The sequence below is a fragment of the Thalassophryne amazonica genome, chromosome 2 (assembly GCF_902500255.1).
Source record: "Thalassophryne amazonica chromosome 2, fThaAma1.1, whole genome shotgun sequence".
NCBI classification, from domain to species: Eukaryota; Metazoa; Chordata; class Actinopteri; order Batrachoidiformes; family Batrachoididae; genus Thalassophryne; species Thalassophryne amazonica.
Genome location: NC_047104.1, coordinates 7130054 through 7153024, shown reverse-complemented (window position 1 = coordinate 7153024; position 22971 = coordinate 7130054). Strand labels below are relative to the sequence as shown.

Below are 22971 nucleotides of genomic sequence, written 5' to 3'. Positions count from 1 at the left end.
TGTGAAGGAAATATCCAGTTGCACGCACCCACAAAAATAAAATAAAAATAACTCTTATGAGAGCGATTAGTCATTGATAATCATCTGTTAATGTTTTCCAAATATGCATTAAGTAACAAATTCCAGTTCAGTTTCACATTAGAATAAAAATGCACACAAAAACATTCTGCAAGTATATATATAAAAATTCATAACTACAAGGACATTTTCAGAACATAATGCGTAACTTGAAGCAAACTTAACAGCTGCAGATAAACTGAAGTACAGTGTCTCAGTGTCGCTGACCCCCACCCAAAAATACCACCTGATCAGTTTAATCTGAAAAAAAATATATATATATATATGTATATATATATATATATTAACAACAACAATAAAACTAAAATAGAAAAAAAAAACAACTTTTTGCATTCAAATGTGCAGGAAACTGGTCTATCTGTTGTACGGAAGAACTATTACAATAATCACAATTTGACAATGTAATTCTAGTTGAATGTGCAATTCCACTCAATCTAATAATGAGTAAAAAAAAAAAAAAGAGTTAATAGAAGGTGATAATCTGATGACTGCTGGCAGACTCACAGTCACACAAAGAGGCCTTAGTGACATCACTGATAATGTAACACTCATAACAGAGTTACAGTGTTACAATATTGTTGCACCTTTTTGTTAAATAATGCAAAAATATAATAATGTAACAAATGTGCTGTCGCAGCACAGATGAGGTAACGCAGTCTTCTCAAGGAGTGAAACCAGGTGGCTTGTATACTTAACTTTTTTAACTTGTTAAAAAAGTTGGTAAACAAATGCTGATATTGTTACTGACTCATCTAAACTCCTTTTATAAGAGCAGGACTCATCCTTCAAAGTGCTTTCTGGAATGAATTGTATCCTATAAAGTTAATCAAATCATCTCAAAGCATTTAAACGGCTCTCATAGTGCCTTTGGAAATTTGGGAAAAATAAACAACCATGATTAATAAGCGAGTCCTTCATGCGCACTGAGCCATTTTCTGAAGAAAACATGTTAAAAATAAATACGTATATTGGACCCAACAGAAAGAAACATCAGACGTATCTTCTCATACCGGTGTGAGACAGCATCCTGTCTTCTGCTTGTTAATTGGGAAAACCCAAACTGTAAACCTGGAAGGTTAAATCACTGCATGTGCACGAAGGCTGTGCACAACCTGAAGCAGGTCAATGAGGGCTTCTCCCAAAATTAAAATCCATCTCGAGCAGATATGATGTAACGACAAAGAGAACATGAAAAAGCTTTGGGGTCACAGCGGATAAGGCATGCTCTGATGTCCAGCAGGAACGGGAAGCTGGGAGTCATCAGGCAGTGCAGGCAGCAGAGAGAAGCTTCGTGTTCCTTCTTCAGGCCGCGTCACTGAAGGACACAGCACGGCCGATCATAGCAGCAGCACACCACCGAGCTCATGGCTTTGGGTGGAATCAGGTCCAGGTCCTCATCGTCGGGGATTTCGTCCAGACGGTATCCATCCTGCAGCAGCTGCCTGCTTAAATCGGGATGAACCTGCAGAGCCGAGACAACTTTCAGAATAAAAGCAAGGGAACGAACCTGGTAATGTTGATGAATTTACAGCGTTCACAGTTAATAATACAAACAGAACCATCCTGTTTCCTACGTTTATTCTGGAACATTTTTCTATTTAATATCGGCAAAAAAACAAGTGCACACATTATATGGCGGAGGCGCCACTGACAAAAACAAATGTGAACGCACAAATTAAAGTAAAGTAGACGCAAAAACTCACAGCTTCCATTTTAAAAAAAAAGTTTTTAATTGTTAGCCACATTTGTGACGTGTTCATGATGAAACGTTAAAAACATTTTCAACAATTTTTTTTTTTTTTTTTTACTTTGAAACTGACTTCTGGCAACTATTTTAGTCCCACTAACACTTTGATTTTACAAATGTATTCAGAAATAGCACATTTCATGTCTGAATTAAAGAGAATAAATACTGTGTCGCATCAGCATTGACACCTGGATCGGTAGATGATCGCGTTGTCAAATACAGCCTCAACTGTTCACTGTGCAGGGAGGACGGAAACATCAGGGAATCCTCAGTGATGTCATGGGAAAACCCCCCAAAATAAAAACAAATACGGCTGCTGTTGGCAATGAATGTTGTATAGCCAGAAAGTTGAACATGCATCCATTTTTGGCACAAAAAACTCAGGTGTTCAAATATCTCAACAAAATGTAAAGTAACTGCATTTCTTGACATTTGGCAGTTTTATTTGGAGAAAAAAGGGAATTCTTGGAGCACATGGTGGAATTCTGTTGGCTTCTCTCGTCTGTCCACAAAGACCTGTTTTCCCCTGAGGCCCAATCAGAACTCATCAGCTCAAGACACGAATGGGAGCAAGCGTCTCCTGGATGGCAACCATCCAGGGAGATTATCCCTGCAACCACTGGAGTCCTCAGCATCATGACCAGAGAAACACCACATGGACAAACTGTCACAGCTGATGAGATATCAGCATCATCAAACACCTCTGACCTCATGAGAACCAAAAGAACTTCCCAAATGAGGACAGAGAGAAAAAAAACAAAATAAAACCAAAGGGAAAGAAGCCCCCTCGTCCTCCCCCCAAACAAAAGATGCCCATGTTTGCCCTCATGAAGCTTCAGTGTGATGTGCTACTGGTGTTGGAGATCCTGTGCAGGTGTGAAGGAGCAAACTGACCTCAGATGAAGAGTATCCTGAGGAATACTGCTCAAAATCAATCTCTTCTTCACTGTCAGGAAAAGAACAGCTTTCAGACTTCTAATCCCAACATTTCAAGTGACAAATGGACAAAATGGAAAAACGGAATACGCCTAAAATATTCAAGAAAGTGTCTTAATCTGTTATAATAAAACTAAAATATAAGGAAAAAGGTGCTGATTTTCAGCACCCTTTTTTGAAAATCAGCACCTCCAAATACAAGGCCATGGTTCTCGACCGGAAAAAGGTGCTTTGCCCTCTTCAGGTCGGTGCAGTGTCCTTGCCTCAAGTGGAGGAGTTTAAGTATCTCGGGGTCTTGTTCACGAGTGACGGACAGATGGAGCGTGAGATCGACAGACGGATCGGTGCAGCATCTGCAGTGATGCGGTCGCTGTATCGGACCGTCGTGGTGAAGAGAGAGCTGAGTAGGGGGGCAAAGTTCTCGATTTACTGATCGATCTACATTCCGATCCTCACCTATAGTCATGAGATTTGGCTCATGACCGAAAGAACGAGATTGCGAGTACAAGCGGCCGAGATGAGTTTCCTCCGCAGGGTGGCTGGGCGCTCCCTTAGAGATAGGGTGAGGAACTCGGTCACTCGGGAGGAGCTCGGAGTCGAGCCGCTGTTCCTCCACGTCGAAAGGAGTCAGTTGCGGTGGCATGGGCATCTTTTCCGGATGCCCCCTGGAGGCCTCGCTGGAGAGGTGTTCCGGGCACATCCCACTGGGAGGAGGCCCTGGGGAAGACCCAGGACACGCTGGAGGGACTACATCTCTCGGCTGGCTTGGGAACGCCTTGGGGTTCCCCCGGAGGAGCTGGAGGAGGTGTGTGTGGATCGGGAGGTCTGGGCGGCTTTACTTGAGCTGCTGCCCCCGCGACCCGACTCCGGATAAAGCGGAAGAAAATGGATGGATGGATGGAAAAAGGTGTCTTAATCTGTTATAATAAAACTAAAATAAGAGGGAAATGTGTCTTAATAGTAAATCCCTTCAGATGCTCCTTTGTTTACATTCTGGGTTGCCACAGCAGATCTGGTACAACATTAAGATAAAGTGTCTTAATCTAATAAAACAAACATATTACAGGAAAGTGGTCTTAATATTGGATAATAAAACTAAAATATCAGGGAAACTGTCTTAATCTATCATAATAACTAAAACATTGGAGAAAGTGCCTTATATAATTCTTCTCTGTCTCTGATTCACAGTCATTATGTGGATTCTTGAATAATCTCACCTGTCCGAGTCCAGAGTGACCAAGTTCTCATCAGCACGCTGGCTCAGAGCAGCATAGCCTTTGTTGTACTTCATGGTTCTGAAACTGAGAAACATACATTCATCCTGATCAACACATTCTTCTCAGACGTCATTAACCCAGCACAGAAAGCAGCGTGCTCATTTCCTCTCCTCACCTCTTGGTACCTTGTCTGTGCTGGTGCGTCACAGGAGGTCCTGATGCAAGGCTCTTCTTCTTCAGTGCTTTCCTCATCATCTCTCTGTGCTTCTCTGTGAACAATGACAGGAAAACCTTCATGTGGCGGTTCACAGCGTATCTGACTGTTCAAACAGGTGAAGCTGGTTTTCTCTGCACTGTCAAATACGTCCATGCCACAGAAAATGCCGTAAACGGTAACGTAGTAACACTGATGTGTCACTGAACAGCACCAATAAAAGCCTCAATAAAAGGCCTTCTCAGCCTCTGGGCTTTTAGAACACCCACTTTAAAAATGGTTTTGTTTCATTTCAAAGTGCAAACAAATCACTCTAAATGACTGAATTAAACGTACTCAACAACAACAAGCAATTGGTGTTTGCCGCTTGATAGGCTTTCCCAGGGCGTGACCAGCTAGTGGTTACTTGGTGTTCACGTGCACAAGGTTTAAAGATAGATTATAAAGGACGGAAAAACCCAACACCATCACTGAGTTCTTTCTCCATGCTTGACTTCTTAATAAAACTGAAGTTTGCTTGATTTATTTCAATCTTTCAGTCTTTCACAATGACGTTCTTGTATCGCTAGTTAGCATGCTAACATCTCCGTCAATAAAATTTGTAGCTCAGGAACATCACAGACTCCCATTAAAGATACTGGTCAAAATATCCCAGAAACCTACCAAGTTCAACAGATCAGACTCTCCTGGCCACCTGTTTGAACTTCTCTCCAAGGTCAAAGACAGTGGGACCCACCTACTGGCCAAGTGAGGAACTGAGGGAGTTTTTCAGCAATAGAAACCCAATTGTTTGGTAACAGCACTGACATGATACCTTGGAGGACATTGGTAACAATGAAAAAAAGAATATCTTATTGGGGAACTGCATACTTAATGTTGTGGAGAGTGAATTAACACCACTAATCAAGTTAAAATCGGTTTTTATGTTTTCAAAAAAATGTAAGAATTTACTCTGAATACCACTCCACTCTTTTTTTTAACTTTCACTTTTGATACCCTGTGTGCTTCTTACCCCATGTGCTGCTATACAATGCTGCTGGAACCTCAACTTCCCTCAGGGAATCTTCCCAAGGGATCAGTAAACTTCTATAAAATCTAATCTACTTAGTTTCTGACCAAGGTTTTGGGACAATGCCATTTTTCATTCAACTTTCATTTTAATTCCATCCATGCATCCATCCATTTTCTTCCGCTTCATCCGAGGTCGGGTGGCGGGGGCAGCAGCTCAAACAAAGCCGCCCAGACCTCCCGATCCACACACACCTCTCCCAGCTCCTCCGGGGGAACCCCGAGGTGTTCCCAAGCCAGCTGCGAGACGTAATCCCTCCAGCGTGTCCTGGGTCTTCCCCGGTGCCTCTTCCCTCTTGGAACGTGCCCGGAACACCTCTCCAGCGAGGCGTCCAAGGGGCATCCGAAAAAGATGCCCAAGCCACCTCAGCTGGCTCCTTTCGACGTGGAGGAGCAGCGGCTCAACTCCGAGCTCCTCCCAAGTGACTGAGCTCCTCACCCTCTCTCTAAGGGAGCGCCCAGCCACCCTGCGGAGGAAACTCATCTGCAGCATCATTTTAATTCATCAAACTAAAACTGTTCATCATGGACAGGGGTCTTTATTGGGTTAAGTCTTTACAATACCATTCTAAATCATGTTTGCACTGATTACTGACGGCGAAAAAAAAAAGGTTACCCTCATCTTTTTAGCCAGGACACAAAAATTACCAAATGCTGTGAAACGGCCCGCATGTTCAATTCAAATCCAAAATACACTCAATAAAAATATAAACGCAACACTTTTGGTTTTGCTCCCATTTTGTATGAGATGAACTCAAAGATCTAAAACTTTTTCCACATACACAATATCACCATTTCCTTCAAATATTGTTCACAAACCAGTCTAAATCTGTGATAGTGAGCACTTCTTTGCTGAGATAATCCATCCCACCTCACAGGTGTGCCATGTCAAGATGCTGATTAGACACCATGATTAGTGCACAGGTGTGCCTTAGACTGCCCACAAGAAAAAGGCCACTCTGAAAGGTGCAGTTTTATCACACAGCACAATGCCACAGATGTTGCAAGATTTGAGGGAGCGTGCAATTGGCATGCTGACAGCAGGAATGTCAACCAGAGCTGTTGCTCGTGTATTGAATGTTCATTTTTCTACCATAAGCCGTCTCCAAAGGCGTTTCAGAGAATTTGGCAGTACATCCACCCAGCCTCACAACCGCAGACCACGTGTAACCACACCAGCCCAGGACCTCCACATCCAGCATGTTCACCTCCAAGATCGTCTGAGACCAGCCACTCGGACAGCTGCTGAAACAATAGGTTTGCATAACCAAAGAATTTCTGCACAAACTGTCAGAAACCGTCTCAGGGAAGCTCATCTGCATGCTTGTCGTCCTCACCAGTTCGTCGTCGTAACCGACTTGAGTGGGCAAATGCTCACATTCGCTGGCGTTTGGCACGTTGGAGAGGTGTTCTCTTCACGGATTAATCCCGGTTCACACTGTTAAGGGCAGATGGCAGACAGCGTGTGTGGCGTCCTGTGGGTGAGTGGTTTTCTGATGTCAATGTTGTGGATCGAGTGGCCCATGGTGGCGGTGGGGTTATGGTATGGGCAGGCGTCTGTTATGGACGAAGAACACAGGTGCATTTTATTGAAGGCATTTTGAATGCACAGAGATACTGTGACGAGATCCTGAGGCCCATTGTTGTGCCATACATCCAAGAACATCACCTCATGTTGCAGCAGGATGATGCACGGCCCCATGTTGCAAGGATCTGTACACAATTCTTGGAAGCTGAAAATGTCCCAGTTCTTGCATGGCCGGCATACTCACCAGACATGTCACCCATTGAGCATGTTTGGGATGCTCTGGACCGGCGTATACGACAGCGTGTACCAGTTCCTGCCAATATCCAGCAACTTCGCACAGCCATTGAAGAGGAGTGGACCAACATTCCACAGGCCACAATTGACAACCTGATCAACTCTATGCGAAGGAGATGTGTTGCACTGCATGAGGCAAATGGTGGTCACACCAGATACTGACTGGTATCCCCCCCCCCCAATAAAACAAAACTGCACCTTTCAGCGTGGCCTTTTATTGTGGACAGTCTAAGGCACACCTGTGCACTAATCATGGTGTCTAATCAGCATCCTGATATGGCACACCTGTGAGGTGGGATGGATTATCTCAGCAAAGGAGAAGTGCTCACTATCACAGATTTAGACTGGTTTGTGAACAATATTTGAGGGAAATGGTGATATTGTGTATGTGGAAAAAGTTTTAGATCTTTGAGTTCATCTCATACAAAATGGGAGCAAAACCAAAAGTGTTGCGTTTATATTTTTGTTGAGTGTATGATGCTCGTGAAAAGCACTTTAAAATAACATGAACTGGCGCTATATAAACAAACTGAAGTATTCAGGCGTGAGATTAATCAATGAGCTGAACCCTCAGAAACATACAAACAAAAACTGAAAGAATAAATTTTCGGCCGATGACACGAGACTCAACCTTACGTAGAGTGAGGTGGATGGCTGGAGCTCTGGACATTATGTATGGTCCTCTTTTCTCCACAGGTCTGATCCCTCCATCAGTGATCTTTGGTCTTGTGCTGCTGGGCACCTGAGGTTAAGACAAAGCAAAATTTATTTCCTGTCCAGGGTGTAACCCGCCTCTTACACAGTAACCACTGGGACAGGCTCCACCCCGCCCCCTTCCCCCATGATCATTAATGTAAATAAACAGATGTACAAAATGAAATACAGTGACACAGCACTCACAATAAATGAGAATCAAACCAGTAATAAAATTGCAAGATCATTTCTCCTCATCGCCAGCAAAGACAAAGCTAAAGCCTCACACACTTGCATGCACTCGCACTCAGACACACACATCAACATTTCTCATAGGCTTGCCAAAACAGAAAGGTTTTGAGTTTGGATTTAAAAGTGGAAAGCATATTTGCAGATTTTTTTTTTTTCCATGAGGGAAAGCATTCTATAGGGAAGGTCCACAGTGACTAAACGCACTTTTACTTGCTGCTGATTTTACTCGGGGTACAACCAGGAAACCACTGTCTGAAGACCTCTGAGGTCTGATGGGACCTGGAGCCAGTGAGCAGGTCAGAAACATACTAGGGAGCTGAACCAGGTCATGACTCTTTATAATGAACTCTTTGTTGAACTGGAAGAGAGTGAAGTGATTTAAGTATTCCAGAGCACACTGGCGGCTGAATTCTGAATAAGTCTATTTTTTTTTTAAAGGAGACCAAAGGAGAATTCCTCTCTTGCACTGCTTGTGTCATTACTGCACTAGTTCCTAGTTCCCCCTCTTCCAAAGGTCAGTGACCTGCCCAAAGGTCAGTGACCCGTTTGGGTGGCTGTGACCCAGGTGTGTCCTAACCTTCATACTCACACATTACTGTTGTTGTGTTTGACTTTAAAGTTGTCTTAAACTTATTTAGATAACTCAGCTGTGTACATTAATAATTACTTTGTACCACTTATTAAATGTGATAACTTGGTCATTTTTTAACATAATGATTATTTGATGCAAACAAAGTGCGCTGAAACACTGTGGCACATTTCACAATCTACCGATGAGCTCTAAAAAAAATGATGAGGCAGATTAACTGATAACTTTAATTAAACAAATGTAAATTGCTGCAAGTTAGCTTAGCTTCAGAAACCTTTCACAAACTGGCTCGGCTAGTTAATCTTAGTCAGCCAGCGTTAGCTGAGCTTACCGTTAAACTTTGTGCTTCCTGCGCTGTTCCCATCACTTTGTTTTTCTCTGGCTTCTCCGTGTTGTCGCTCATCATCTTGTCGTCTGGTGTCGCATTTTACTCCACAACAAACCGGGATAAAGACTTTATCTTTAGCACTCCGTTAGCCACGGATGCTAACATTGACAACCATAGATAATAAAAGCAACTTCTTCTTTCGAATTCAATGGCGGACGGCACCAGCTTGAGGTGCATCTACCGCCACCTACCGGGCTGGTGAGTGATCAATGAGATTTACAAAACCTTAGCTCCTGGCAGCCATAAGCATTTGTTTACATGCAATGAAGTAATCCAGTGTTCTTTAGATATTTAAATAATTCTTTTTGTACGATGTGTGATGGATTTTGCAGCAGATTTCCAAGAGTCATGTTCTTATTCTCTCTGCACAGTATCGTGGACAGTCTCCTCCGTTGCTCAATATTCGCCTCACTGTATAAAAGCATGATAAAGTTTCCAGCTGGTTACAGCTGGGACAGACTCCTATTGGTTGTTTATGGATCCTTATTAAGACCTGTGTGGCCCATCCTGAGACGGGCCAACTACTTACTCTTTCCTGCTTTCAACCACATCCATTCGACCTAAAACATCTTTATGGATTTGATGTAATAATAAAAGCTTCTTCCTGTTAAAAAATTTCAAAGTAAAAGAGGCGTGCAATGAACAGTGTGTGGTTTTTGTTATTGTCAACAGAAACTTTATTAGGAAATTATTTTGGAGTCAGTTTCACTATTGCAAGTTTTTTTTTTTTTTATTACTGAAAAATCTGTTACAGGTTTCCCAGCTTAGCCGATTTTCCACACTCATTCTTCACGTTTGATGACGCAATGGAAATATATATATATATATATATATATAATTTTTTTTTCATTCAACAGGCTATATGGTCACTTAATAATTCTGCTCATTCTGGATCATGTTATTTTTTTTTCCTAAAAGCTCTTAAGTCTGATTGATAATTGCCCATGACCCTTAAGTGGAGTAAGCGGTTGAAGATGAGTGAGTGAGTGATAATTGGTACTTATTTAGGAAAATACAAAAAGTAATAAATAAACCAAAATAAAATTATTAAAAAAAACAAAAAAAAAATGTTGCCATAGGAATGATTTCAAATTAGATTTTTTTTTCCTTTTAACAGTTTGACCTCAAACCATTGCTGATTTCTGCCAACAGGTCTGAAATGATTTACAGATTTATAATCTTTAATCCACCTGCGTACACACACACACACACACACACACACACACACACACACACACACACACACACACACACACACACACACACACACACACACACACACACACACACACACACACACACACACACACACACACACACACACAAACTGCAAAATGAGTCAAATGGAAAAAAACCTCAACCACCAGTTTGCCTAATTGTCTTTATTTTTAAACAGATTTACATAATCCATCCATCCACTTATTTTCTATACCCGTTACTCCAATTAAGGGTCACGAGGGGCTGCAGCCTATCCCAGCAGTCATAGTGCGTGAGGTAGGGTACACCTTGGACAGGACGCCAGTCTGTCACAGGGCCACACAGAGACAAACAAACACCCATACACACACCTACGGACAATTTAAAGTTTCCAGTGCACTTAACCTGCATGTCTTTGGATGTGGGAGGAAGCCGGAGCACCCGGAGGAAACCCACACAAACACGAACAGAACATGCAAACTCCAGGAACAGGTTTGTAAACCACTGGGTTAACAGCATGCAAATCTTACAGGTTCTACAAGGTCCGAGTACCTTAACGCACCCTCTGATGGAATTCCATGGTAACATGCAAGTTCGTGCACAACAAGGTTCATGACGCACCGCACGCAAACGTGTGGTTAAAAAATACGTATTTCTGTCCTTCAAGTCAAAGCTTCATTGTCTCATTTAAAAGGATCAATAAATGGAATAGTTTTGACTGTGTTGAATGCTTTGTCTCCAAAGTAAAGGTCAAACAAGGTCAACATCCATTGAATTCTATGACATATGTTACCCTGTAACATGAAAACTAAGCATGACAGATGGTGCAAACTATTCCTTTTTAGAACCCTATTAACCCAAACAATAATTTGCATAATTTTTACTGAAATTGGAGCAACTTTAACTTTTGACCCCTGTACAAACTGAAATTGATCTTTGTCACCATTTTTGCTGTTTTGACCCCATAACTCCAGAACATTCCATCATAGATAGTCCAAACTATACCTTTTTGAAATCGTTATGATCAGACAAGTAATGTGATATAGTTTTCAACATGATTGGAGCATTTTTAAAGTTTGACCTCTGTGTAATTCTACATTGACCCCTACCTGGCTACAGCTACCACCCTGGGATGGCTATCATACATTTTTGTGTAGGCCATGACACACTGAGGCTGGATTCTAAGTGTCGTTTTTTTCCCCTTAAGTGGTACCGAAAACCTGCTTGGCCCATGGACTAAAGCGCTTCCTAAAATGTGTGTGTGTGTGTGTGTACGAGTTAAAATAAAACTAAGTGTTCAGAAGTTTCTGTGTAGTCTCTCAGTTGTCCAGGTGGTTTCCATAGTGGAGAAGCTTGAATCTTCGACTGGACTGGGTTGCTTGACGTGAGGACGTTTCGCTTCAAATCGCAGAAGCTTCCTCAGCTAAAATTCTTGCTCTGGTAGTCTGACTTCTGTCTTGACTCTCTGGTAGTCTGACTTCTGTCTTGACTCTTATAGAGAACAACTGTACAAGAGTCAAGACAGAAGTCAGACTACCAGAGAGTCAAGACAGAAGTCAGACTACCAGAGCAAGAATTTTAGCTGAGGAAGCTTCTGCGATTTGAAGCGAAACGTCCTCACGTCAAGCAACCCAGTCCAGTCGAAGATTCAAGCTTCTCCACTAAGTGTTCAGAAGCAAGTTATGAAAACAAGGTTCGTAAGCTAGATTTATATTTTTCTCTGGTTCAGTCGGGGACAAAAGAAAGTAGAATTTGGGACAGTGAGGAGTAACATTAATTTGGAGCCCTGCTAGAGCCCGATTCATGCTAAAGACGTCCTTCAGCCTGCATCACGTTGTCTCACCTCGACTATCTATAATTTGTCAATGCCGAGTTCTTCTGGTGTGGAGATGCCAAGTTCTGTCAGGGTGGGCTTCAGCTCGCGGATCAGGTATGGATAGATGTTTTTGTGAAGACCTGCTTTGTCCTACAAACACACGAAGAAGAAGACGAATCCATTAAATGTAAATCTCACTTGCAGCTTCAAGAAGCAGGTAGATTTTAAAACCAGGAAACATCTCAGAAACTAATTATGCAGATTAATGTATTTTTGAGTTAAAGTGATATTGTAGAAGATGTTTTAAATGGGGTAATTTAGTGCAGTTTTAAGAACGATTTCGTTATTTTTGTGCCGTTTAAGACAGCAAATACGGTCGGAAACAAAACGATTTATTTTAAAACTACACTAAATTACCCCATTTAAAACATCTTTGACAAGATTATTTTTAATTATGGACAAACACATCATGAAATGCATTAATCTGCATAATAAGTCATGTTTTCATTTCCCAGACGTCTCCAAATGTTTCCGGATTTAGGATCCACCCAAGAAGCACACAAAAAAAAACACCACCTTAAAAATTTAACGACCGACAGTTTTAGACTTATTAGCAACAATTAAGGCATCAGTTCTTCTTCATCATCACTGGTTCCCCGCCCACATCACCATATGTGTGGAGATGATGTTCATTCCACTGTTGTCAAGCAAGAGCCTCCATAAACGAACTGAAGGTGCTGGACAGGACGTTTGTATTCAAACAACGTTATAACTGGTTATTAACATGATTAGAGATGGCCGCGTCGCCGCCGAAATTAACCCCATTGTGCCGCTGTAATTAACCCCGTTTTGTTGCTGTAATTAACCTTGTTACTCCTGTAATTAAGCCCATCGCCATAGCAATTAACTTTGTCACTGCTGTAATTAAACCCTTCACTGCTGTAATTAACCCAATCACCACTATAATTAACCCCGTCACCACTGTAACTAACCCTGTCACCGCTGTAATTAACCTAGTAACCACTGTAATTAACCTCGTAACCACTGTAATTAGCCCCGTAACCACTGTATTTAAGCTCATCACCACTGTAATTAACCCCATCTCCGCTGTAACTAACCCCCTCACCCCTGTAATTAACCTCGTCACCACTGTAATTAACCTCGTCACCACTGTAATTAACCTTGTCACCACTGTAACTAACCCCGTTGCCACTGTAACTAACCCCGTCACCCTTGTAATTAACCTCGTAACCGCTGTAACCAACCCCGTCACCACTATAATTAACCCTGTCACCACTGTAATTAACCTCGTAACCACTGTAATTAACCTAGTAACCACTGTAATTAACCTCGTAACCACTGTAATTAACCTCGTAACCACTGTATTTAACCTAGTAACCACTGTAATTAACCTCGTAACCACTGTATTTAACCTCGCCACCACTGTAATTAATCCCGTTGCCACTGTAACTAACCCTGTCACCCCTGTAATTAACCTCGTTGCCACTGTAACTAACCCTGTCACCCCTGTAATTAACCTCGTAACCGCTGTAACCAACCCCGTCACCACTGTAATTAACCTTGTCACCACTGTAACTAACCCCCTCACCACTGTAATTAACCCTGTCGCCGCTGTAACTAACCCTGTCACCACTGTAACTAACCCTGTCACCACTGTAACTAACCCCGTCACCACTGTAATTAACCCCGTCACCACTGTAATTAACCTCGTCACCACTGTAATTAACCCCATCGCCATTGTAATTAACCCCATCATCACCATCATTAACCTTGTTATTGCTGTAATTAACCTCATCCCTGCTATAATTAACCCCATTGCCATTGTAATTAACCCCCGCCACTGCTGTAATTAGCCCCATCATCACTGTCATTAACCTTGTCACTGCTGTAATTAATCCCGTCCCCACTATAATTAACCCCATCGCCATTGTAATTAACCCTCGTCACTGCTGTAATTAGCCCCATCACCACTGCCGTTGTTAACCCTGTCATTACTGTAAGGAACTATTAGTAGTGTCAAGTGCTTTCTACCAGTCTCTGTGAGGTTAGGAAGCTCTGCTCCATCACCTTGACCGCCTCCAGGATGCGGACAGCACTGGCCAAGTCATCCAGTCGCTGACAAGCCCTGAGTGCTGAATCCAGGATTTTGGCCTCTGGTACCAGGTCATACCCAATCAGGGTGTTCATGCCTTTAGATCAAAAATATTATTGCATTATTATCAGTCAGGGTCTTCACAACATTTTTAGATGGTCAAATATGTAGTAGGTTAAGCTTTTCATCTCAAGTGAATGAATGTTTTCAGTGTTATGAACGGGCAAATTTATTTAACTGATTTTCACACTGGCCACAGGTCAGTGACACCACCAAAAATACCACAAAATATTGTGTCACATATTTATGTCTATACCCAATGATAAGTGCCAGGTCACCATCACAACTTCTAAAACTTCTGTGTAGGCTCTCAGTTGTCCAGGTGGTTTCCACAGTAGAGAAGCTTGAATCTTCGACTGGACTGGGTTGCTTGACGCGAGGACATTTCGCTTCAAATCGCAGAAGCTTCCTCAGCTAAAATTCTTGCTCTGGAAGTCTGACTTCTGTCTGACTCTTGTAGAGACGAATAGACAGAAACCAACAAAAGCTGGAGTTTTAAACCTAACCAGACCTCTCCTACTGAGAGGCAGACTGCTATAGGCAAGTGACTAAACAATAGCTCTAATTAGCAACTATTGTGCTCTAGTTAGCACTCTCCTAATGACAGGGCAGCTGTCCCTCCTAATGATGGGATGGATGCCTTTCCTGATTGCTCCCTTGATGACTCTCCTGATGATGTGAATGACTCATTACCATGAACAAAAGACTGAAACTCCTTTGACCTGAGTACCCCATTGTAAACAGGGGATAAAGTGTGTCTCAGACCCCCTCCCCAGTTAAGGCTGTGTTTCAAACGTTTCACAAAGAATGCCTCCTTGACCCCTCTCTCAAACCATTTCTTCTCTCTGGCTAATATTTTAACTTCCTTGTCCTCAAACGTGTGGTTAGTGTCTTTAAGGTGGAGATGAACTGCAGGCTGAAGTCCACTGGCGCCCTCTCTGCGGTGCTGGTATAGCCTTTTGTGTAAAGGTTGCTTAGTCTCATCTATGTAGTGTTCGTTACAGTTTTCCTGACATCTGAGAGAATACACTACATTGCTCTGTTTGTAACGAGGGATCATGTCCTTAGGGTGAACTAATTTCTGTCTCAAGGTGTTAACCGGATTAAAGTAAACTGGGATTTTGTGCTGTCTGAAGATCCTCTGTAGTTTTTCCTCTACTCCTGCTAAACAAGGGAGAGACGCTCCTCTTCTTCTTGTCTCCGTCTCCTGTCTATCTGGTTTCTTTGTTCTCTGGGACTTCTGCACTTTATCCAGGGACCATCGTGGGTACCCACATACTGTGAGGCCTTACCAGACACGTTGTTGTTCTTTAGCCCTTCCCTCTGCAGTTGTGGGCACCTGTAGGGCTCTGTGTTGAAGAGTCCTGATCACCCCGAGCTTGTGTTCAAGGGGATGGTTTGAGCCAAAGAGCAGATATTGGTCAATGTGAGTTGGTTTTCTGTAAACCCCTGTCTGGAGCTGCCTGTTCTCTCCAATCGTAACATCACAGTCCAAGAAGGCTAAATGGTTGTTTCTGGCATCCTCACGTGTGAACTTGATATTGGCGTCCACCGAGTTGATGTGTTCTGTAAAGTCCTCAACTTTCTGTTGCTTGATTTTAACCCATGTGTCATCAACATATCTGAACCAGTGACTGGGAGAGATGCCCGTGAAAGACGTCAAGGCTGTCTTCTCCACTCGCTCCAAATTGCTACAGGCAGATTCATGGTTGTGCGATGGGGTCTCCGATATCCCCCATTGTGGCCAATCTGTACATGGAGCGAGTGGAGAAGACAGCCTTGACATCTTTCACAGAGGATTCAAAAGTATTTTACAGTAGTACAGAGTTCAATAAAATGTGATAAACAGTCATCATCACCTTTCTTCAGTTCCCAAGAATCGATGTCCGGCTTGCTGAAGTAAGTGACCCAGCGGGTATCAAACTCTTCATCTGTTTCCACCTGACCATGGGAGTAACTTCTGAAGGCCAGAGGAGCTGGAAAACACCAGGCAGACATGGAGAAGAATTTATCTATACATACATACTGGGACATCCCTACCTCACAGTCATCTCTGGATCTCAAAGGCCAAGGATCCAGAGACATAAATGTCACTGCTGAGATAAGTGAAAGTCTCTACAAATTCAACACTTTCACTGCATAGAGATGACTAAATTCAGAAATCACTGAAAGCAGGGATCTTAGTCTCTATCCAGAACAGTTATAAATCCAAACACTGTGAGTCATCACTCGGTTTCACAAGTGCTACAATCAGGGTATTCATTGATTATGCAAAGATCACGGCAACATTAAGTCAAGGTCAGTTAACCTTACCTGATAAAAGCCCCAAATCTAAGCCAGTGGTTTCCACAACCCAACCCAACCCACAGTCCAGGTAAGCACTGTGCAGTGCAGACTCCAGGACAGATCCCTGACAAATGTCAGGTTTCAGCAGGGAAAATTCAGATACTGCCCCTGCACTGGATGGTATCTGTATACTAAAGCTCTTGGCAAAACTCCATTGCACATTCATGAATGGCAAATGTCCACCAGGTATTGGTGGACATTTGGTGGAGATATTGCTCCATTTCAATAACCTCAAGTACAGTCTGCTGTGGAACATGGCCAACTTCGACCAACTTGTTTTTTTATGTTAATAGATAGCCTTGATATCAACTTCTTGGCAAGCTCAAGAATTCTCAGAGCATTCAGATCTACTGAATTAAACACTCTGAGGTAATCAACACAGTTTGTGTTCTATGAGTATTTGGAGAGCTAAAATTTGGTCATTGAGCGAGTTGTTCAGTTTGAAGCCATACTGTTCTCGTCACTGAGCAGCAAGAAAATGGTCCTGAATCCTGTTTAGAATAATCCTTGCAAGGATCCTTCTGAGCACAGACAGCCGTGTAATACTACAGTAACTACTGCAATCCATACAATCACCCTTTCCTTTCCAAAGTGGGACAATAAGTCATTTCTTCCAGTCCATAGGGATAATACCTATCTGCCAGACTGAAGCAAAGATTTTTTGCAATGCCAGGACAACAGTATCTAGACTCAACCCGCCTGGAGATCAGTTCTGATGCCACAGATCCCCAAAGCTTTCCAGACACCTACTTGCTGTTTCACTGTCTCTGCATCTCACCAACATTTGGCGGTTCACAGATGACTGGAGAATCAGCTAACAGAACCCTGGCAATGGTGGAGGATCTGCCTGATACAACTGCTCAAATTAGCAGGCTCAATGTGACAGTACAAGAGGAATCTGTCAGGACCACTCAGTCATCCACCATAACTGCAGTGGGATGAGGTGAAGGTACAGACGAAGGAACTGATGCCTCTGGAAACAAGCCGAGGGTCACTAGACCATAGGGAGTCACATGATTACTCTCAGCTCCCTGTACAGCCTGGAATTTCTATCAAGCCCAGCACGACCATTGCTCTGGATGCTTTTCAGACAGCCCTCAGATAAACACTTCCTCTTGTGGAAGCAACTTTCATGGTCGATATGCAGAAGAAATCCCACATTCCATTTGGACTGTTCATTGTATTCGTGTCTGTAAGTCCTCTGACCAGATTCCTTCCTGAGAAGCAGCCTGATGTTTGAGTCTGGACAGATTTAATCACAGGCACTGAGCAGGCAGTAGTCTGCAAGATTTCATCTGGATCTTCAGGGAATCCACGTTTCCCTTTAGATCCTCGTTAGTAGTTTGTGTTGACTTGTGACACTGTGATGCTCTATTTTTTGTGTAAAGTATTTCTGTTTATCCAACCTAGTTCCACATATAAACAAAATACTGATAACACATTACAACACCAGTGTCAAATGTGAGCACAGAGCATGGGCGGTGCCAAGGGGGTGCTAGAGCTCCCCCTGGATTTGTCATAGCACCCCATAGCACCCCCAAGAAAATAATTACTCATTTATTATTTTAATTTAATCCCATGTTTTAAGGCCTTGTCCACACTGAAACTAAACTTTTGCTATACAATCTTTTTCTTTGTCATTTTCAAAAAGTGCTCCATTCAATAAATATCTCCGTTCTCACAGATCCAGTGAAACCGTGTGAAAATGCTGTAGTACATATGCCAGACCTGTATGTAGCGCTGTAATGCTTCTACAAAAAAATGGAGAATATTACTTTAGATTAGATTTATTGTCACTGTGCAACAACAATGAAATTACATTTACACTCCAATTACCTCAGACAAGATACAGCAATTAATCCACAATTATTACTTGTTTACCGTAATAATGACACACATCAGAATTAAAGACAACACATATACATTTGACATTGTTTATGTGCACTAAACATGAAGCAGTACGTCATCTGAATTGAGGCAAGTGGGTGAAGGCTACAGCAGGAGGGGCCCGTGCACCCAGATGAAAACTGTTCTCCACATGACACCCTTCTTTAGGAAGATGACATCTGGAAATGTGTTAATTCGTTATGATGGAAGTTACTTGTTAAGGGTTTTTTTGTTTGTTTGTTTTTTTTTTTTGTTTTTTGTTTTTTTTGAAAGAGTTTTCAGAGAAGCCCCTCAGCGTCTGTCTGCTCTGGGTGAGTTTCTCAGCTGGATGATGTCAGCACTTTGTCCCACCACCACCAAGAAGAAAAAGATAATAATATGCTAAATTAGACTGTTAAATTACACTGTTAACATCATGTTACAGAGGCAGGGCGAGGACATCATTCTTTCAGTTTTCCACAGTAAGACACTTATGACATTTTCAGATTTATGTGATTAGATAAATATTCCACTCATAAAAGAAAATAAATATTCATCAACAGAACTGATTGTTTTACACAAGATGAGTGTAATGTGAGATTCAATGATATCACGTTCAACAATGTCATGATAATAACAAATTTTATTTATAATGCACCTTTCATTAATAAAATCTTAAGTGCTACAGGAAAAAAAAACAAAGATAAACAAGGGAATAAAAACCTAAAATCTTAAGATAAAACAGTCACCAGAATATAATAAATTAAAAAAATAATAATAGTAAGTCCCTTCGGCTGCTCCCTTGTTTGCACTCAGGGTCACCACAGCAAATCCAAGGTGGATCTGCATGTTGAATTGGTATAGGTTTTATGCAGGATGCCCTTCCTGACACAACTCCATATTACATGGAGAAATGTGGCAGGGGTGGGATTTGAACCCGGAACCTTCTCTGTTAAAACCAAGCGCATTAACCACTTGGCTACAATAAAAAGACTAAGATGCAACATATTCAAATTATTGAGACCTGTGTGAGGTCTGTCTAAACAGGTACGTCTTGAGGGCTTTTTAAAAGCTTCCACAGTTTGTGGCACCCTCTGGTGGTCAGGGAGGGAGTTCCAAATATGAGGGACAGCTGAACAGAAGGTCCCGTCTCCCATGGTGTGATGTTTGGTGTGAGGGGGACGGAGAGTGTTGTATGAATGGAAGGAACGGGAGGATATGTGGGGAGTGAGGAGGTCTTTGAGGTATGTGGGGGCATTGCCATGGATGCATTGGTGGGTGATGAGAGCAATCTTAAAATGGATTCTGTAGGTGATGGGGAGCCAGTGAAGGTTATGGAGTATAGGTGTGATGTGCTCCTGTTTACGTACTCTCATATACTCTCATATAGCTGCACTGTTTCAAATGTATTGAAGCCTTTGAAGGTTTTTTCCAGAGATCCCAAAGAGCAGGGAGTTACACTAGTCAAGCCAAGATGACTTTTTCCAGGATCAATGATGATGATGTCGTACTGCAGTGAGTGTAGTTTCAAGTTGCTGAAATGGTTCAGTTTTTGCTGCCCAAATATCCATGAGTGGAATTGGAAAGAAGCGAAGTCTGTGTCACCTAAAGAACTACCTGAGAAACAGCAGAAAGCACACACAAACCAGTGACCCGGTGTAACTCCTGGCAATTACCCCTCAGAGAACACAGCCTCTGGACAGGAACCAAATCACTGATGCTTTTGCTCTTAACCACAACAACAGGCGCATTGTGCTGTTATGAAGACATCAATGGTAGGTGAAAGATTTTCTCTCTGCCTGTCTTTAGCATTTTTAGGCTCTAGGCTACATGTGTAGGTCTGTGAATATTTGTACTGAACAGTAGCCTAGGTTTGTGTGTGTGATTTTGGTCATTCTATATGTCATTAGTAGGGATGGGTATCGAGAACCGGTTCCTTTCGGGTATCATTAAGAAATAATTCAATCCACCGACATCAATAAGCTTTTTGCTTAACGATCCCGTTATCGGTCCTTTAGAGTGGCCGTTGTTTTTGGGGGGTGTTTGTCAGGAAAATGATCATTTCTCTGCATTGATTACGGACCCTGCAGCGGGTCCGTAATCAACTTCTCTGCAGCGCGGCTTTGCTTTGAACCTTGAACCAATCGAAGCAGTGGTTCGCAGATTGAAGCAGTGCTTCGATCTATTGCTTCATTTATTAATTTTTTTCCTTTCGCTTTATCTTAATTTTCCCTCGCTAAAACCCTAAAGAGCATACGTCTGTGAGTATTATTTACCTTTTTTATGTTAAACTGACCTGTTATGGTCTTCTGAAACAGTTGATAGATGTATTTTATAACTTAAAAACGTGAGCGATACTAACGCGTTAGCATGTCTACGGCATTTTCAATGTTAAAGTTAGCATTAGGCAGTTGCAGCTGTCATCACGTTCGACTGCATTTGTTTTCTGTATAATAAGCGTTTGTTGTCGTAAAAGAGTCAAATTATTACAAATTGTAATATTTTTTAAATTTATTTTTGGTTATATATTAATAATCTAATGATTAGTTATTATATACAATTTTAGAGGAAGAGACAAAAAAGAACCTGAATAGAAACACAACAGAAAATATAAAACCAACTAACAATGAACATACAGAAATAAAAAAAATACAGAAATACATACAGAAATAAATAAATACGTAAATACATACAGAAATAAATAAATACGTAAATACATACAGAAATAAATAAGTGTTTCCTGTGAACACCTAGTCACTCTTACACGTCCATTTCATCCCTGTCTTATTTAAGTTTAATGAGGTTTTTTTTTGTTTTTTTGTTTTTTTTCGGTCAAACCATATTTTCAATGTGTTAATTTCTTCAGTGATTTCCTCCAGAACTATCTGCCAAACTAGAAAACTGCTGCATGCTAGTAAGAGCAGAATACTACTGGAATGATTTTGAATAAGGAAAGTTGTGGGGGGGGTTTTCTCACTAAATGGATGCTGCACTCACTGCAGTTTATTGTCTGGAATAGTCCCAGATTGCATTTCAGAAATTCTAGAATTGAAACATTTTTGTGCAGGTGGTGTTGGGGGGTAATTTTGGGTTTCAGCTTTTTTGTTTTTCACCACTTTCATCCCTGAATATCCCTGAATAATCGTGAGTCACTTTTGTGCGGATTAAAGTTACTAACTGGGACTCCTGTCTTGGTGGGAGAAAGAAACGAGAATCGTCCTCCGTTCTGTTCACACAGCTCCAAACGCTGTGCGGCTCTCTGATGAGTCAAGTTAGAACGATATAATCCAGTCGGAATTAATAACTTCAATGCGAAACACCATTTTATTTTTATTTATGTCCAGAGGTCAAGGATACAGTGACCAATTTCATATTTATTTACTTTAAGACTCAATGAAATACATAGAAAACCTGTAAAGCCTACTTTTAGTACAAAATTCACAAGAGGTATCGATAAGGGAATCAATAAGGAATCGGATCGATAAGCAGAATCAATAATGGCATTGATATCGATAAAACCTTATCAATACCCGTCCCTAGTCATTAGTGACTGTCACAGATCAGAATGTGGTTTATGTGTATGCACGCCTGTGAATGTGGCAGAGGTTTAGCAGAGAGCCGTCGCCACACGAGTCCATATCACCCTCATAAAAATACCAAGCTCCCCCATAACACCTGCAGAAAAAAATGTCTGGAGCTGCCAGTTCATTAGTTAGTTCATTTTAAGTACAGACTACAAACTGTCTGCGCATAAACTGCGCTTAGTGACTCTCCTGACTCACCGGAGGGGTCAGCCAAAGGTCGGAATTTTTTTTTTTTAATTCATTTTTTATCTTTGTTTAAATTAATCAACAAACCGTTTTAAGGACAGGTGCAGATGTGGAAAAAAGTAATTTGTCCAAGGACAAATTACACATCCTGGTCCAAATACCCGACAAAAAGCTAGGATGCCCATTAATTAAAATGTGTCAGGTGTCACTTTCCTACCTGAGCAGCGTGTTCGGAACCGGACAAAACTTGGACCCGATATGCCTGAAAGTCGGAAAACCGCTCGGAACATGTTAACGCCGCAGCAGTTAGCCTGTAATCTAACGAGGACACGACGAACACACGGGGGTCACGTGACTAAACGAAGGCATCCGACCAGCGGCAGCCCTCGAGTCGCCATATTACTACTCCCAAGTGCTGCAACACACACTGCGCCCAGCGTGGCGCTCTCGTTGGAGCGACAACATACAAAATGTGTGTGTTCCTCGATAGATCTATTTCAGTGCAGCTTTTTGTTCTGACTTTAACACGAAGTTAACATCCAAGTCTTTCATCGCCAACTGTAAATGGTAGCCAAACCATTCCAATCGTATCTTTCTGAACTCTTCCGCATCAAACTCCATCTGTCAATGTTTACAATGTGATTGAGCAATAACAGGTGAAGTTGCTCATAAACTTTAAGTTTCTTAAATATTTCTTATGGCTACTCTTCAAACTTCAGTTATCTTTATAATTTTATAACTGGTAAATTCTATAATTAATTAAGTAATTTTCATAATTATCTGGGAACTACTTTTTGCG

General features: G+C 41.8%; 2 protein-coding genes across 2 annotated transcripts in view; both read right to left on the bottom strand.

The window, feature by feature from the left end:
• The window catches only part of fam219b (family with sequence similarity 219 member B), a 9675-nt gene extending 536 nt beyond the window's left edge, over positions 1–9139 (bottom strand). Inside the window, exons 1-6 of the mRNA XM_034183473.1 lie at positions 8948–9139; positions 7719–7824; positions 4154–4247; positions 3979–4062; positions 2720–2771; positions 1–1540 (exon numbers count right to left, since the gene is read on the bottom strand). The exon at positions 1–1540 is cut by the window's left edge and continues 536 nt beyond it. Coding sequence (XP_034039364.1) covers positions 1391–1540; positions 2720–2771; positions 3979–4062; positions 4154–4247; positions 7719–7824; positions 8948–9022 — 561 coding nt within the window. The 5' untranslated portion in view covers positions 9023–9139 and the 3' untranslated portion in view covers positions 1–1390. The remainder of the gene's footprint in view (positions 1541–2719; positions 2772–3978; positions 4063–4153; positions 4248–7718; positions 7825–8947) is intronic.
• A 2608-nt stretch (positions 9140–11747) lies between these two features.
• On the bottom strand, positions 11748–22536 carry LOC117501736 (cytochrome c oxidase subunit 5A, mitochondrial-like). Its single transcript, XM_034160697.1, has 4 exons — positions 22390–22536; positions 16050–16166; positions 14106–14227; positions 11748–12167 (listed from the first exon to the last, which is right to left on the bottom strand). Exons 1-4 carry the CDS (start codon positions 22460–22462, stop codon positions 12054–12056), a joined length of 426 nt encoding a protein of 141 aa, XP_034016588.1. The 5' UTR covers positions 22463–22536; the 3' UTR covers positions 11748–12053.
• Positions 22537–22971: the final 435 nt, after the last annotated feature.